The sequence below is a fragment of the Mastigoproctus giganteus genome, chromosome 9 (assembly GCF_048544385.1).
Source record: "Mastigoproctus giganteus isolate SK-2022 chromosome 9, ASM4854438v1, whole genome shotgun sequence".
In the NCBI taxonomy this organism is placed as follows: Eukaryota; Metazoa; Arthropoda; class Arachnida; order Uropygi; family Thelyphonidae; genus Mastigoproctus; species Mastigoproctus giganteus.
The window spans coordinates 174,256,686-174,273,849 of NC_143583.1; the positions used below are offsets into that span (position 1 = coordinate 174,256,686).

At 38.5% G+C, this 17,164-nt stretch overlaps 1 protein-coding gene across 3 annotated transcripts in view; it reads right to left on the minus strand.

Annotated features, from left to right (window-relative positions):
• l(3)76BDm (trafficking protein particle complex subunit 8 homolog l(3)76BDm) overlaps positions 1-17,164 on the minus strand; it is a 582,307-nt gene that overhangs the window by 16,548 nt on the left and 548,595 nt on the right. For all 3 annotated transcript variants that reach the window (XM_090380612.1, XM_090380611.1, XM_090380610.1), the window contains one exon: positions 3,851-3,940. In XM_090380612.1, the coding sequence (XP_090236738.1) occupies positions 3,851-3,940 (90 nt within the window). The remainder of the gene's footprint in view (positions 1-3,850; positions 3,941-17,164) is intronic.

Sequence of the window (17,164 nt, forward strand, 5' to 3'; positions counted from 1 at the left end):
AGTGTGTATGCGGGGGGGGGGGGGGGGGGCATTGTCGAGGCCATGTTATGTTAAGGATCTGGGTATATTCTTACCATGTGTAATCATATCCAAAAATTTCATTACTTCATACAGCATATCCCCCCCCCCACTTTTTCTCCTTACTCAATATGCCACAAATTGTCAAACTAATAGAGTGAGCTTATCTGCAAAAAGATCAAGATCTAAAATTCCCAATCACTTCCTAGTTCATATCACAAATATATGTGGTCTCAATTCTAATCTCAATGATGTCCATTTCCACTTGCAGTCTGCCAAACCCCATGTAATTTTTCTGACAGAATCTCAGTTATCGGTTGATTCAACTACTGCAAATCTCAGTTGACCAAATTATTCGCTGTATGATTCCTTTCACCTCAAAGGTGATACTTGTGCATATGTGCATTCCGATATTCCCTGTTAGAGACTTGGTAATTTGGAATCTCCTCTCTTCGATCTTCTTTGGCTTAAAATCTTTCTACCTCATGTCAAATTCATCTGTTGTCTCTAACGTTCTTCCAACTCCACTAATCATTTGGAGCCCTTTGACTTCCTCCAGTCCAACTTTCCTAACAGTGAGGTAATTTTCCTAGGTGATTTTAATGTTCACGACTCCAGCTGGCTTCTGTTTTCTAGTCACACCGACCCAGCTGGCTGAGATGCTGAGGCTTTTGCAATTGCTAATGACTTTGCACAGATGGTTCATTTACCCATAAGAATACCGGACAATCTTAACCATACAGCCAACACGCTTGATCTTTTTCTCACAAACAACCCTTCTAAGTACATGGTCGAAGTGAGAGGTCCTTTAGGCACTTCAGATCACAACTTGTTGACTGTCTCTTCTCCAATGGAGCCATTATCTCATGACTATTCCCAACCTCATGTTGTTTGGCATTACAAGAATGTAAAATGGGATGATCTGCGAGATTTCTTTTCTTCTCTTCCTTGGTTGGATTACTGTTTCAAAACTTCTAATGTCAACGTTTGCTCAGATCGTGTCAGTGAAGTTATTCCTGTAGGAATGGAATCCTTTATTCCACACTCAACTTTAAAATCTCGTCCTTTATCTAAACCTTGGTTTTCCAATAAATGTGATAAGGCTGTTCAAGAGAAGAATGTTGCATATCGTAATTGGGTTGTTTCCAATTCTTCAGTTTCATTTTCTGCCTACACCAAAGCTCACAACAATTGTAAAACAGTTATTAATCAGTCCAAACTAGATTTTGAACAGGCTAAGAGTAGAAAACTTGCTTCTTGCCCTAATGGTAGCCAAGCATTCTGGTCTCTTGCCAAAGCTATTGGCTGCAACTTTGGCCCATCTTTGCTTCCACCTCTGTCAAAACCAGATGGTTCAGCTTTATCCTTGGCTGTCCCTTCAGCCAAGGATAAAGCTGACCTGCTAGCATCCCATTTTTCTTCCAACTCATGCATTAATGTTCTTGGTAAAACACCTCCCACCATTCCCAACACTCTCCATTCAATGCCTCCTGTGGTCTTCCGTCAAAAGGATGTCAGAAGGATTTTGACGAGTCTTGATGCTAAGAAAGCTCCAGGTCCTGATGGTATTTCTCCACTTGTTCTCAAAACCTGCACTCCTGAACTTACTCCTGTTCTTTGTCGCCTTTTTCTCACTTTATCATTCCACAGGTGTTTTTCCTTCTGTTTGGAAATTTGTTCATATCCAGGCAGTTCCTAAAAAGGGTGACAAATCCCTCCCATCCAATTATCATCCCATTGCAATTACTTCTACTCTTTCTAAAGTAATGGTGAAATCAATTAACCGCCAACTCAAACTACCTAGAAACCTTCTGTTTGATCTATGTTCGCCAGTATGGATTCTGTCAGTGTCGATACACTGGTGATATTCTGGCTTATGTTACCCACTTATGGACAAATTCAATGGAAAAGTTCAGTGAAACAGAAGCAATTGCTCTTGACATCTCAAAGGCTTTCGATTGTGTTTGGCATAAAGGTCTTCTAAATAAGCTTCCATCTTATGGTTTGCCAACTGTTTTTTGTAATTGGTTATCCAGTTTTCTCTCTGATCGCTCACTGAGGGTGATGGTAGATGGCTCTCTGTCTTCTGACTTCTCCACAAATGCTGGTGTCCCCGAAGGTTCAGTTCTTCCCCTACTCTTTTCCTCTTGTATATTAATGACCTTCTTCCATTGACTGGAAATCCTATCCATAGTTTTGTCGATGTGCTAGAACATTGCATTCCACTTTCCATTTTGTGAAACCTTATCCTGCTCAATCAGCTTCAATATCTCGAATATCCACTACCAACTCCTTATATAGTGATTCCCAGGTAATTCTCCAGTGAGGCAATAGAATAGAAATTCTTTTGCCTTTCGTTACGAAAGTTTGTTGTTTAGGAGCATTAGCAACTAAGGCCATATTGCTCCGGGGATATGCGGTGGTCATTCCCTGACCTTTCCACATCCTCCGTATTTGGTGGACACAGGCTCGAACTCCGGTCTAATCAAGAAGCGTGTGCTACTGCTGCTCCTGCCCACCTGGCTACGGAGGTGCCTCTCCAGTGGGGCAAAGACAACTTAGTTGATTTCAATCCTTCTAAAACTCAGTCTTGTCTTATATCTCGCAAAAAGGATTCTTCTGCTCCTGTCCTTACCTTTGGTGACACTCTGATTTCTAGGCAAGTTGATATCTCTTTTGGGGATTATCCTGACTTCTAATCTCTCTTGGCACAAGCACATTACAAATATTGCTTCCTCTGCATCGAAAAAACTTGCTTTTCTCTTTCACTCTCGGCGTTACTTTTCTTCCAAACAGCTGTTCACTCTGTACAAATCCCAAATCCGCCCTACCATGGAATATTGTTCCCACATCTAGGGTGGTGCCCCCAAAACCTCTCTCGGGCTTCTAGATTCCATTCAGAAGAGGGCAGTTAGGTTAATTAATGACTCCTCTCTAACAGAGTCTTTCCACTCGCTGTCTCATAGATGTACTGTTTCTGCTGTATGCCTTTTCTATAGATACTTCCATGGGCGCTGTTCTTCTGAATTGGCTTCTATTATTCCTGCTCTCCTCTTTCAAAACAGGCCGAACATGTGCTGCCACCAGCCAACATCCATTTACTGTCCAACTTCAAACTCACAGAACCAACTTTTCATCTTCCTCATTTATTTATTCAACTGCCGTTTTCTGAAAGAACCTTCCTTCATACATATTTCCTGAAAATTACAGTCTACAGAAGTTAAAGTCTAATGTCAAGAAATATCTTCTTTCATCTTCTCAACCTCCAACCCAAGCATGGTTTCAAGTACTATAGGTTCTAATACCTCTTGTGTTTGGGGTTTTCATAAAAAAAAAAAAAAAAAAAACTGAAATATAATAGTCTGTACATTAACTGACTTGTTCATTATTTCAAATTTTTAAAAGAAATAATAATTGCCTGAAATACTGGATATTATTTGTAATATCATGCACTGATTAGCGGGGGGAGGGAGATTATAGAAATGAAATAGCATAGAAGTTGCATTTTGTTCATTGTTTTGTTATAAATTATGAATTTTATAAATCATGACCTTTGCTAAAGCAAATGAAATATAACACAATGCATACATTAACACTGTTCAGGTATAAATTAAAGCATATCCTTGTATTCAAATATTACCTCTGACCAATATGTCATGATGGGCTGTTGCAACATGAAGTTTGCTATTTGCATATGGTTTATCCATGTTACAATTAAAGATACTTTCTCTCTTAAAAATAAAATAAAAATTAAAGAAATTGAAACTGTAATTACATTTAAAACAACAACAAAAATGACTTATTCAAGTTATAATTAGCTAGAGAGAAATACCTTGAAAGCTGGCTCACACTACTAATCGTCACATGAAGGCTTACTTGGGAATAGTTATGAGCAAGTAACATCACAGGAACAGTTACTAACCTGAAACAGAGAATGTCTGAATTTTTTTTTTTTTTTTTCAGATTACAAAGAAAATAATATATTTTTAATCAGTGGTTTCAACCCAACTAGTGTTCCATGAAATCCAAGGATTCAATAATTGTCTAATTTTTTAATTTTTTTTTTAAATTTTACACACACACACACACAGTTTTCAAAGGTACATATATTCCAATGAACAAATTTGAGTATTCAAATACAGGCAGTTCCCACTTTATGAGTTCCTGGGTTTACAAATTCTTTTCTTCAAAGTATCAACAAAATCAAAAATATTAACATTAATTGCAATAAATAAATGCTAAACAGTTATAAATAATGCATTTCAAAACACACGCGTTGCTATGTAATACAGTACTACTGTGCATACGTTTATTTGTTCAGGCAGAGATAAGGAGGGAGTCCAACTCTTAAAGAATTTTGAAAGAAAACCATATTTTAGATGCAATCAAAATAACAAAATGAGTGTGGGACAAAATTACAGAGAAAAACATGAAGTGTGTTTGGAATAAACTCTGTCATCAGTTTATTGATAACTTTGAAGAATTTCAAGAACCAGCAGAGATCATTCAAAATGAAACAGAAGTAGTCATAAATGTTGCTAACCAAATGCAGCTTGAGGCTTCTACAACTGATGTCACTGATCTGCTTCAAGTAAACCATGGAGAGCTCACAAATGAAGACCTCACTGAAATTGGCAAAGTGTGCAGAAGCTGAGGAAGAAGATTTAACAGCTGAAACTCCTGTTCGTTCTTTCAGTATATATATATATATATATATATAAAGAATCTTTCTTTCTTTTTCTATTATTTCCCAAACTAACGTTTAAGTTATTAACTTTCCCGCCATTGTAATACCGTACTAGATATACCGTAGGTTATATACCGTACTAGATAGCGTTAGTTGAACTTCGTTAGCAGTTAAATTGTACGTTTAAATAAATACATATAACGACTTAGATTACAAACGTAATATAATTAATAACATAACATAATTAATTAATAAATTAATAGAATCATGACTCAGACCAGAGCAGCAAAGCAAAAGGCTCAAGCTAATGGAAGTGCTGTGGCTCAGAGCAGAACTGAGGGGGGCAGTTGTCCTCTGACTCACAGCCTTATAAAATGCACTGTTTGCTTGATGTTTGCAGAGCAATCGGGTACGGGACTTGATACTGCCAAGGGGGATGTCTTTGTGTGTGCGCGATGCAAGGAGTGTAACGATATCAGGCAACAACTCGACGTTCTTTTGGGCCTATATGAGAGCTTGAAGGACAGGGTGGATGCCCTCGAAGAAACTAAATTGAGGGGCCCATCAAGCTCTCAGCTGCCCACATCAACGCCAGAGCTTGCACTTGGGCATTGCGTGACACAGAGACAACCCCCAAGGCAGAATGCACTGGTCCCGAAGGAACTAGTAGTTGTTGGTGATTCTATTGTCAGGGAAACGGGGAACATGCTTTGTAAAAAAGATAGGTGGAACAGGACCAGGGTATGTCTGCCAGGGGCAAAGGTTGATGATGTTGTAGAGCGAATATCATCTTTTAAGGGCACAAAAGGTGATATAGTTGTACACGTTGGCACTAATAATATTAAGAGTAGGAGACCGGCAGAATTACTTAACAAGTACAGGTCACTGTTGAACAAAAGACGAGAATTAGGGTTGAATTTGAAAGTGTCTGCAATTCTGCCCAGACACGATAGGAGGGAGTATATGATGAGAGCCCTGTCGATCAATTCGGCCCTGGAAAGATTGTGCAAGGCTCAAGGGGTAGAATTTTTTTCAGCCTGGACTGTACTTGTTAACAGGAGAGATTGCTTCTACAGGGATGGGATACACTTAAATAGAAAGGGTGCAAGAATATTTGCTGATGCTATCGAGGCAGTGTTAGGTGGGTCGGAAAACTGCTAGCTTGGGGGGAGACAAAGACCAATAGATTGACAGTAGCCACTGGCAGAGGTGAAAGAGATTCTTGCACTGCTTCTATTAGAATGAGCAGAAGCCTGAAAAACAAGATGCATGGTATTTCAGAGACTGCTGGGAGCCATTGTGGTACAAGTAAACACATGGGTTGTGTTAGGGTAGCTAAGAATAGAAACAGGTGCAGGTATACTTGCGTGTACACCAATGCTAGGAGTTTAGTAAATAAATTTGATGAATTTGAGGTATTGCTCAAAACATCGAAGGCAGATATTGTTGGGATATCAGAGACGTGGTGTCACACAGATATAAGGGATGCGGAACTGCAATTTGGGGAGTACAACGTCTACAGAAAGGATAGACAGGATAGGAAGGGGGGAGGTGTTATGCTATTAGTTAAGAAACACATAAAAACCAAGGAAGTGAAGCCAGTCGACATCGCTGGACAGTGCAGTGTGGAGTCAGTTTGGTGTGACATAAGCATTGGGAGATCAAAATTGAGAGTAGGAGTGTGCTATAGGCCTAATGACTCTGATGAGTATAATAAGGAACTGTACAGGGAAATAGAGTGGGCCAGTAAATCAGAGTGTCTTATAATGGGAGATTTTAATTTCCCAGATATTGACTGGAATTTGGGGGCTGGATACTCACACACTAGCAGGGCTTTTGTGGATTTATTGGATGATTGTTTTCTACATCAGCATGTTCGGGAGGCAACTAGAGGGAGTAATACTCTTGATTTGATTATCAGCAGTGATTCTTCATGCATTAAGAATCTGCAGATAAATGAACCACTAGGTGGCAGTGATCACAGTGTGCTGAAGTGGGATTTACTCAAAGAGGTAACTACCATTAGGGGTAAAGGGAAGGGTTATTGCTTCCGTAAAGGCAACTACGATGGACTGAGACAGTATTTAAATTCTATACAGTGGGACCAACTGATGATGTTACCAACAGCAAATTCAAAATGGGAAGCATTCAAAGAACTTATCTTGGAAGCTACTAGGCTTTACATACCAACTAAGAAATATTGTTCAAGGTTTAGGCCAAAATGGATGTCAGATGAACTAATGAGGCATATGGCAGAGAAGAAAAATGCATGGGATACTTACAAATTAACACATGACACAGAAGCCTATGATAGATACAAGTTGATATGCAACCAAGTTACAAAGGAGGTTAGGCAGGCGAAGGCAGATTACGAGAAATCCTTGGCAAGGGATGCAAAGAAAAACAGCAAAGAGTTCTTTACTTATGTAAACTCTAGAAGGAAAGGGATGAATCAGATTGGTCCACTTGATATTGATGGGTCAAGTGTTGAGGATCCTGCTCAGGTGGCTAACAAACTAAATGAATATTTTGCATCGACATTCACACATGAGGAGTTATTCAGCGAGGGGAATGCCAGAGGTGTATTCAACTCTAGCAGTAAGTTACAGAATCTTGAAATAACTGGGAGTAAAGTGGAGGAGAAACTGTTGAAGATAAACACAAGAAAGGCACCCGGGGTGGATGGGATCTATCCAGTTATATTAAAGGAGGCAGCAAAGGAAGTAAGCAAACCCTTAGCCATAATTATGAGAGCTTCCTTGGACTCAGGGGAGGTACCCATAGACTGGAAATGTGCAAATGTGACCCCAATTCACAAAGGAGGATCAAAGGCTGACACAAGTAATTATAGACCTGTGAGCTTGACTTCTGTTCCAGGAAAATTAATGGAGGCACTGGTTAAAGACGCACTGCAGGATCATTTAGACAAGACTTCAGTTATAGCTCAGACACAGCATGGTTTTGTTAAGGGGAAGTCTTGCCTGACCAACTTGATTGGATACTATGATGCAGTCACAAAAGAACTGGATGCAGGGAATAACTTTGATATTATATACTTGGATCTTAGAAAGGCTTTTGATACTGTTGCACATGGAAGACTGCTACACAAATTGGAGCAGTGTGACATTGGAGGCAAATTGCTGCTATGGATAAAGGGGTGGTTGAGGGGGAGAAGACAGAGAGTGGTAATCAATGGACACTGCTCATCGTGGACTGATGTTATTAGTGGAGTCCCTCAGGGCTCAGTGTTGGGTCCATTATTGTTTTCTGTATTTATAAATGATATTGATGATGGTATATCGGGATTAATGTCCAAGTTTGCAGACGATACAAAGGTTGGCAGGGTTGTCAAGGACACTACTGACACTATGCTTCTGCAACAGGATCTGGAAAGGTTGAGCAGATGGGCTGAGAGGTGGCAAATGAAGTTTAACATTGACAAATGTAAAGTACTACACATGGGAAACAGCAACCCCAGAGCAACGTATCAACTCTATGGTACAACACTGACAGTGGTAGAGAATGAAAGGGACTTGGGGGTGGTTGTGCAGGCAGATATGAAGTTCTCTGAGCAGTGCAGACGGGCTGCAAGAGTAGCTCATGGAGTATTGTCAATGATATACAGGAATTTTTCCAGCAGGGATAAGGAGGTGATTATTCCATTGTATAAGGCGATGGTCAGGCCACACCTAGAGTACTGTATACAGGTCTGGAGGCCTCATTTCAAGAAGGATGTAGAGCTGCTGGAACGAGTACAGAGAAGGGCAACAAGATTAGTGAATGGAACAAAGGGGTGCTCTTACGAAGAAAGGCTTAAGTTTTGCAAATTACAGTGTCTGGAGACTAGGCACCAGCGAGGTGATCTGATAGAGGTGTATAAAGCCTTGAATGGTTTAAGCATGCTCAATGCTGATGGGATTCTTCCTCTAGCTCAGAATAATCACCTGAGAGGGCATAAATTCAAATTGAGGAAAGACAGATGTAGGATAGACGTGCGGAAATTTGCCTTTAGCCAGCGGGTGGTTGGTTGGTGGAACAGACTTCCATTCCTTGTGGTGGAGGTTGATAGCCTAAATAAGTTTAAGGCTCAGCTGGACAGGTATTTTGAACGAACAGAGGGGTGAAGTGGAAGTGGTTTTTTTTTTTTTTTTTTTTTTTTTGGCTGATGCTGCATAAGCTTGCTTTCTTGCATCAAATGCCTCTACTAATGCTAATGCTAAGTTTAGGTCGCGAAATACAAGGAAACCTTTACTTTTATTTCCTAACCTACCATTTAAGCTCAGGTTATGAAATACAATGAAAAACAAAGAAACTTTTTCCTTTTTTCGTAACCAAACCTAAATCAATAATACAGTAAAAGCACTCATCAACTCCAAAAATCTGCTTTTAATAATGAGAGAGAGAAAAAAAAAAAAAAACACAATGAAGAACATAAGAATGAACAGAACGAAACTTTCTCAGAAAAAAAATTCATGAGTACAAATCATACAGTTGGACCTGAATAGCTATTCGCAATTTGAGTAACAATATTGTGAAAAGTATCTACATGATTTTTATCATAAATTTGATGCCACAGATATTCATTAATGTGACCCATCAACATATGTTTACAGCTGCCATTTACTCCTTTATTTACACTTTTTAGTTTCTTCCACTGGGCTTCGATATTATTCGTATGTGCTCCTGTATGTGGATCTACAAAATGTTCCTTGTGTTTCAATTGTACAAAAGAAGTACAATGTTTGTACTTCTTTTTTTCTAAGGCCGTAATACGGCTATATGCACACCATTCATCTGTTATGATGGTAGTATTTTTCTTCACTACTTTTCTAATAATGCGCAAAAGAGTTTTTGCTTTCAGATTTTTTATCAATTTCATGAAGACGAATTTAGATTCTCTTTCAAACACACCAAACACCCATTCCTTCTTAGCAGTTAAAAATTTTGTCCTCTGTGATGTTTTGGTTTTACCAATATTCGTCTGCTTCTACAATTTCCCCCGATCCACCCAACTTAATGGGTTTTTTTATTAACTGCAATCCGCAAATATCTCTTAGATTTTTATAAAACTTAATTGCTGTCACTTTTGAAATTTCCAGATGGAATGCTGTCTTAGTTACTGGCATGCACGTTGACCAAAAGTATATAATGTACATTATCTTTTTCAATTAAACTTTTGTATTTTCCATAAAAGTATATTTCAATAAAGAAACTCATGAAGAACATTTTTTGCAACACCACAACTTTCCACATGACTCTGTTCATGATTCAATTAGTTGAAAATAATCATTGCGCTTAAAACAGTACAATTTCAGTCTTATCAATTTAGTTTTCATCAAAAAATCAAGCAACGTTTTATTTTCCTTACAAATTTCTTCCATCTTTAAAAGATTCATCGCTACTATTACCTGTTCATCGTTCATTACAAAACTATTATGCACCGTTCTTTACTGGTAAATACACATCATAATGCCAACCAATGACTACACAGTAGCTTGTCTGTCGCACCCACCACCAATAATTTCATCTTTTGCCACGCCTACCATCAATCAATATATCCTTCTCAATTTCTGCTCCAGACTGAGCAGCGCTAGTGCCGTATTGGGAAGCTAATTTTCCATGTAAGTTATCCGACGTTTCTCGTCGTTCTCGTGCAGGCTTTCTTTACCCAAGCCAATAATGCAAATCAGTTTCTGATGGTCAATTCATCAAAGACATATTTTTAGAAATAACAGATTCTCTTTTTGAAAATTTTAAGAACAAAAATGAAATTAAAAGTGCTCTTCAGGATCTGCAATTATCTTGAAATATTGTGATGCAACGCATCGAAAAAATGAGTAAAAATGTGAGCGAACAATTGTGTGCTCATATTGTTAATCATGTGTCCTTTTCTTTACAACTGGATGAATCTACAGACATCAGTCATACAGCTCAGTTGCTCGTTTTTATTCGTATGGTTTTCGATGATTCTGCCACTAGAGAGAATGAACTAGAAGAAGGAACTAGAGGTCTTGATATCTTTAACTTATTCAAACATTTTATTGAAAAAATTAAATTACCACCATTTAAGCTCATATCAGTAACAACAGATGGAGCTAAAGCAATGGGAATCTTAACGGATTCGTCGCATTGTGCCAAAAGGATAATGAATTCCCAGATTTTTTGAGTTACCACTGTATCAACCACCAACAAGTGTAAGCCAGCAAAAGATTAAATACTAAAAGTGCTATGGACATCGCTTTCAAAATTGTGAATTCCATCAGAGAACGATCTCTTCAAAGAAGGCTTTTCAAAATGCAACTCGATGAAAAAGAACCAGATCTGATATTACACACAGATGTGAGGTGGCTGAGTCAGAGTAAGTTTCTACAGAGATTTCGAAATTTGCTGAATGAAATTAAAAAATTTGTTGATCAAGGAGATGATTATCAGCAGTTACAAGATATGGAGTGATTTTGTTATCTGGCTTTTTTGGCAGATTTTACCAGTAAATTAAGTGATCTGAATTTGGAATTATAAGGAAAAAATAAAAATGTGGGTGACATGATTAGTAGTATTTCTGCATATAAATATCAATTTTTGGCAATGGTTAAGGATCTCAAAGAAAAAAAATTCGACCATTTTGCAAATATATCCTGTTTTTGAATTTAATAGTGAGAAATATGTTTCTGAAATTGAGAATGTTATGGACGATTTTGAAACCAGATTCAGTGATTTTAAAACAATTGAAGACATTATTTAATATATTTCTTATGCATTTAATGTCAACTTAGATACGAAACAAATTGCAGAAAAAAATCGCTGCGATTTTTCACATGGAGAAAAAATATTACTTGAAAATAAAATTATTACATTGCAAAACGATATCTTCCTAAAAGCCAGATCATCAGAAAAAGAGTTTTGGAAATATGTTTGTCGAGAAAAGTACCCAAATGTAAAAAAATGCAGTGAACTTTTAAATTCCTGTTTTGGTTCCACATATCTATGTGAATCGGCCTTTTCGTATTTGAAACAAACAAAGACGAAGAATCGCTGTGCTCTTACGGACTTGCATACAGAAGCTTTTTACGGTTGGCTTTATCACAGTATATCCCCGATTTTGAAAGCTTGGCAGATGACATGAAAACACAAACTTTGCATAAATTAAAATTTTAAATATGTATGAATTTAAAATAAGAATTCTGAATTGTATTGAATTTTAAAATTTATAAAAATTTTTCAATATGTGTTAACTTTTTTAATCTTGGGCAATGAAATTTTTGAGATAGTAGATTGCGGCACATTTTAAGGAAAAAAAGTAGATCACATAACAAATTAAGTTGGCCACTCCTGATATATAAAATGATAAAGATGCATGAAATTACTGAAAGTCTTAGTAAACAGGAATGAGAAGTTAAAATTTAAAAAATTTTGAAAAAAATATATAAAGACTGGGTTATGGATCCGAGGTACTACAGTAAATGTAGAAAAAACCGGCAACTATAATAAAAAATAGACAAAAATGTAATTATTTGTGTATTTGGTAGGGGAGTTGAGCTATCAGGTGTAATAACCATGGAAGAATTGAGAGAACCTGTATGCTAAAAAACAAATTACCAGAAATAAAATGCAGTTAATATAATTATTGTAAGTACCTAGGGCTGTGGGTCCAAGGACTTTAACTACTTTGATGGGGGTCGGCAGCAAAAATCGTAGGAGTCACTGCAATAAGCCAGGTCTCTGTTTCTGTTATGATGTACACGTAAAAGGTATACGTATACATCATAGCCGACCTGACAGAGACCAGAAGGAAAAATAAAAGAATAAATAAACTTTAAAAAATAAAACCGCTCCCATTTCACCCCTCCATTCGTTCCAAATACCTGTCCAGCTCAGCCTTAAATTTATTTAGGCTACCAACTTCCACAACAAAAGATGGAAGTCTGGTACACCAATCACCTATCCGCTGGCTAAAGGCAAACTTCTGCACATCTATCCTACAACTGTCTTTTCTCAATTTGAATTATGCCCTCTCAGGTGATTATTCTGAGCAAGAGGAAGAATCCCATCAGCATTGAGCATGCTCAAACCATTCAAGGCTTTATCCACCTCAATCAGATCACCTCGCAGGTGCTACTCTCCAGACACTGTAATCTGCAAAACTTAAGCCTTTCTTTGTAAGAGCAAACCTTCATTCCATTCACTAATCTTGTTGCCCTTCTCTGTACTCATTCCAACAGCTCTACCATTCTTAAAATGAGGCCTCCAGCCTGTATACAGTACTCAAGGTGTGGCCTGACCACTGCCTTATACAAGGGGATAATCACCTCCTTATCCCTGCTAGAAAAATTCCTGTATATCATTGACAACATGAGCTACTATTGCAGACTGTCTGCACTGTTCAGAAAACTTCATATTTGCCTGCACAATTACCCCCAGGTGCTTTTCATTCTCTACCACTGTCAGTGTAGTATCACAGAGTTGATACGTTATTCTGGGGTTACTGCTTCCCATATGTAGTACTTTACATTTGTCAATGTTAAACTTCATTTGCCACCTCTCAGCCCACCTGCTCAACTTTTCTAGATCCTTTTGCAGCAGTGTACTGTTATAGTGTCCTTAACAACCCTGCCAACTTTTGTATTGTCTGCAAACTTGGACATGTCACCGTAGGATAAAATCTAAATGAATAAGGCTCAGGCAGAGCATTAAAAGCGGTAAAATGTATATCATTAAAAGCTGTTTAATGGATAAAATGGCATCACAGGACTCGCACATAGGAGGGTCACCACCCCTCAGCAAAAAAGGAATGTGTCAAATGACGGTGTCATATGCTGCTCACGAAAAGAACAACTTCCTCTTTATGATGCCTGTGCAGACTAGACTGCCACGGTTTAATTATAGGCTTTATCTGATGAAATTTATTTGAAGTCTGCCCATTCTATAAATTCTGCCATTGAGAGTGAATCTTGTGTATTATTTGCCTGTTAGTCTGTACAAGAGACTGACAGGCCATGATGATTGCTAGGAATCACTGATTTGGCTAGCTGTAGTACGGCCAAATCATTTTCCCTAATCCCAGTGTGTATGTGTGTGTGTGTGTGTGTGTGTGAGTGAGAGAGAGAGAGAGAGAGAGAGAGAGAATCTTCTGCTAAACCCGATGAGAATTATATCTCAACGTTAATAAAGCCTGTGATGTACTCAGAGAAACAGAATATATAATAAGCCATCGGTACTGGCAGGCCCTAATGTGATCCCATACTAATTCTATAGCATGCAGCTCTGCAGTATATAAGCTACATTTGGGGAGAATCTGCTGACATATAGTAGTGTCAGCAGGATCTGCTGTTGGAAAGCCAACAGCAGATCCTGCACGATTCCAACTTCAAGTCTTCTGTGTATACTAGCAAAAAGTCAGAATGTTCAGCTTGGTGTGCTGCATAGAGCTGCAGGTAGTAGTAGTAGTAGTGGCATGTGATGCAAGAAAGCAAATGTATGAGCTTATGCAGCATCAGCCAAAAAAAAAAAAAAAAAAAAAACACACCATTTCCTCCAAATGCCTGTCCAATTCCTCCTTAAATTTATTCAACCTATCAACTTCCACAACGACAGATGGAAGTTTGTTCCAGCAATTAACCACCCGCTGGCTAAAGGCAAATTTCTGCACATCTATTCTACATCTGTCCTTTTTTAATTTGAATTTATGTCCCCTTAGGTTCGTAATCTGAACAAGTGGAAGGATCCCATCAGAATTCAGCGTGCTGAACCCATTCAAGGCCTTATACACCTCAATCAGATCACTGTGCAGGTGCCTAGTTTCCAGCCACTGCAATTTGCAGAACTTAAGCCGCTCTCGATAAGAGGATCCCTTCATTCCCATCACCAATCTTGCTGCCCTTCTCTGTACACGTTCAAGTAAATCTACATCCTTCCTAAAATGAGGCCTCCAGACCTGTACGCAGTACTCAAGGTGTGGCCTGACCATTGCCTTATACAGAGGGATAATCACCTCCTTTTCCCTGCTAGCAAAATTCCTATATATCATTGACAAAACCCCATGACCTGCCCTGGCAGCCTGTCTGCATTGCTCAGAAAACTTCATATCTGACTGCACAATTACTCCCAGGTCTTTTTCATTTTCTACCACCTTAAGTGTAGTACCACACAGTTGGTACGTTTCTCTGGGGTTACTTCTACCCATATGCAGTACTTTGCATTTGTCAAGGTTAAACTTCAGTTGCCACTTCTTAGCCCATCTGCCAAAATAATCTAGATCCTGTTGCAGTAGCACACTGCCATTACTGTCATTAACAACCCTGCCAACCTTTGTATCATCTACAAACTTCGACATTAAGCCTGATATACCTTCATCAATATCATTGATAAATATACAAAACAACAGTGGACCTAACACCGAACCCTGTGGGACTCCACTAATAACATTAGTCCAAGAAGAGCAGCACCCATTGATTACCACCCTCTGTCTTCTCGCACTTAACCATCCTTTTATCCATTGTAGCAACTTACCCTTAATACCATTCTTCTCCAATTTGTACAATAGTCTTCCATGCGCAACAGTGTCAAAAGCTTTCCTGAAATCCAAATATATGATATCAAAATTATTTTTTGCGTCCAGTTCCTTTGTAACCACATCATAATATCCTATCAAATTTGTCAGACAAGACTTTCCCTTAACAAACCCATGCTGAGTCTGAATTACTGCTGCAATCTTGTCTAGATGATCCTGCAATGCATCTTTAACCAGCGACTCCATTATTTTACCCGGAACAGAAGTTAAACTAACTGGTCTGTAATTACTTGTGTCACCCTTAGATACCCCTTTGTGAATTGGGGATACATTTGCACATCTCCAGTCCGTGGGAACCTCCCCTGAGTCCAAGGATGCTCTCATAATTATGGCTAAGGGTTTTCTTAGTTGCTTTGCCGCCTCCTTTAATATAACTGGATAGATCCCATCCACTCCAGGTGCTTTTCTTACGTTTAACTTCAACAGTTTCTCTTCCACTTTGCTCTCAGTTATTACAAAATCATTAAGTATCCTGCTACAATTTGATAACCTTCTGCCATTTTCAAACCTTAATAATTCCTCATGTGTGAATGTAAATGCAAAATACTCATTCAGGTTTGTTTGCTATCTGAGCAGGATCATCAACAGTCGAACCATCGATATGAAGTGGACCAATCAGATTCATTCCCTTCCTTTTAGAGTTTATATAAGTAAAGAAATCCTTGCTGTTTTTTTTAGCATCTTTTGCTAAGGATTTCTCATAATCTGCCTTCGCCTGCCGAACCTCCTTTGTGACCTGATTACAGATTAACTTATATCTGCTATAGGCTTCTGAGTCGCTTGATAATTTATATGCATCCCATGCATTTTTCTTCTCTGTTACGAGTCTCATTAGTTCATTAGATAACCATTTAGGCCTAAACCTCGAACAATATTTCTTAATAGGTATGAAACTTTGAGCAGCTTCCACGATTAATTCCTTGAATGCTTCCCACTTAGAATTTACTGTTGGTAACATCGTCAGTTGATCCCACTGTAGAGAATTTAAAAACTGTCGGAGACCACTGTACTCGCCTTTACGGAAGCAAAAACCCTTTCCTTTACCCCTGATGGTAATTAAATGTTTAAGTAAATCCCACGTCAGTACACTGTGATCACTGCCACCTAGTGGTTCTTTTATCTGCAAATTCCTAATACATGAATGATCACTGCTGATAACCAGATCAAGAGTATTACTTACTCTGGTTGCCTCTCGAACATGCTGCTGCAGAAAACAATCATCCAATAAATCCACAAAAGTCTGAATAGTGTGTGAGTGCCCAACCCACAAGTTCCAGTCAATATCTGGGAAGTTAAAATCCCCATTATAAGACATTCCGATTTACTAGCCCACTATTTCTCTGTACAATTGTTCATTGTACTCATTCGAGTCATTAGGCCTCCTACTCTTATTTTTGCTTTCGCAGTGCTTATGTCACACCAAACTGACTCAACAGTGCACTGTTCATCTATATCAACTGGATGCACTTCTTTTGATTTTATGTTTTTCTTAATTAACAGCATAACAGTTCCTGCCTTCCTATCCTGTCTATCCTTTCTGTACACATTGTACTCCCCAAATTCCAGTTCGGCATTCCTTATATCTGTGTGACAACACGTTTCTGACATCCCAACAATATCCGCCTTTGATGTCTTGACCAACACTTCAAATTCATCAAATTTATTTACTATACTTCTAGCACTGGTATACATGCACCTATTCTTATTCTTAGTTACTCTAACACATCCCATATACCCACCTGTTTCACGATGACTGCCACCCATCCCTGAACCTCCCAACACCCCTCGCTCCAGGTCGCTACTTATTCTAATAGAAGTTGTGCAAGAATCACCTTCACCTCTGCCTACGGCTACTGTTAAACTATTAGTCCTTGTATCCCCCAAAGTTATCA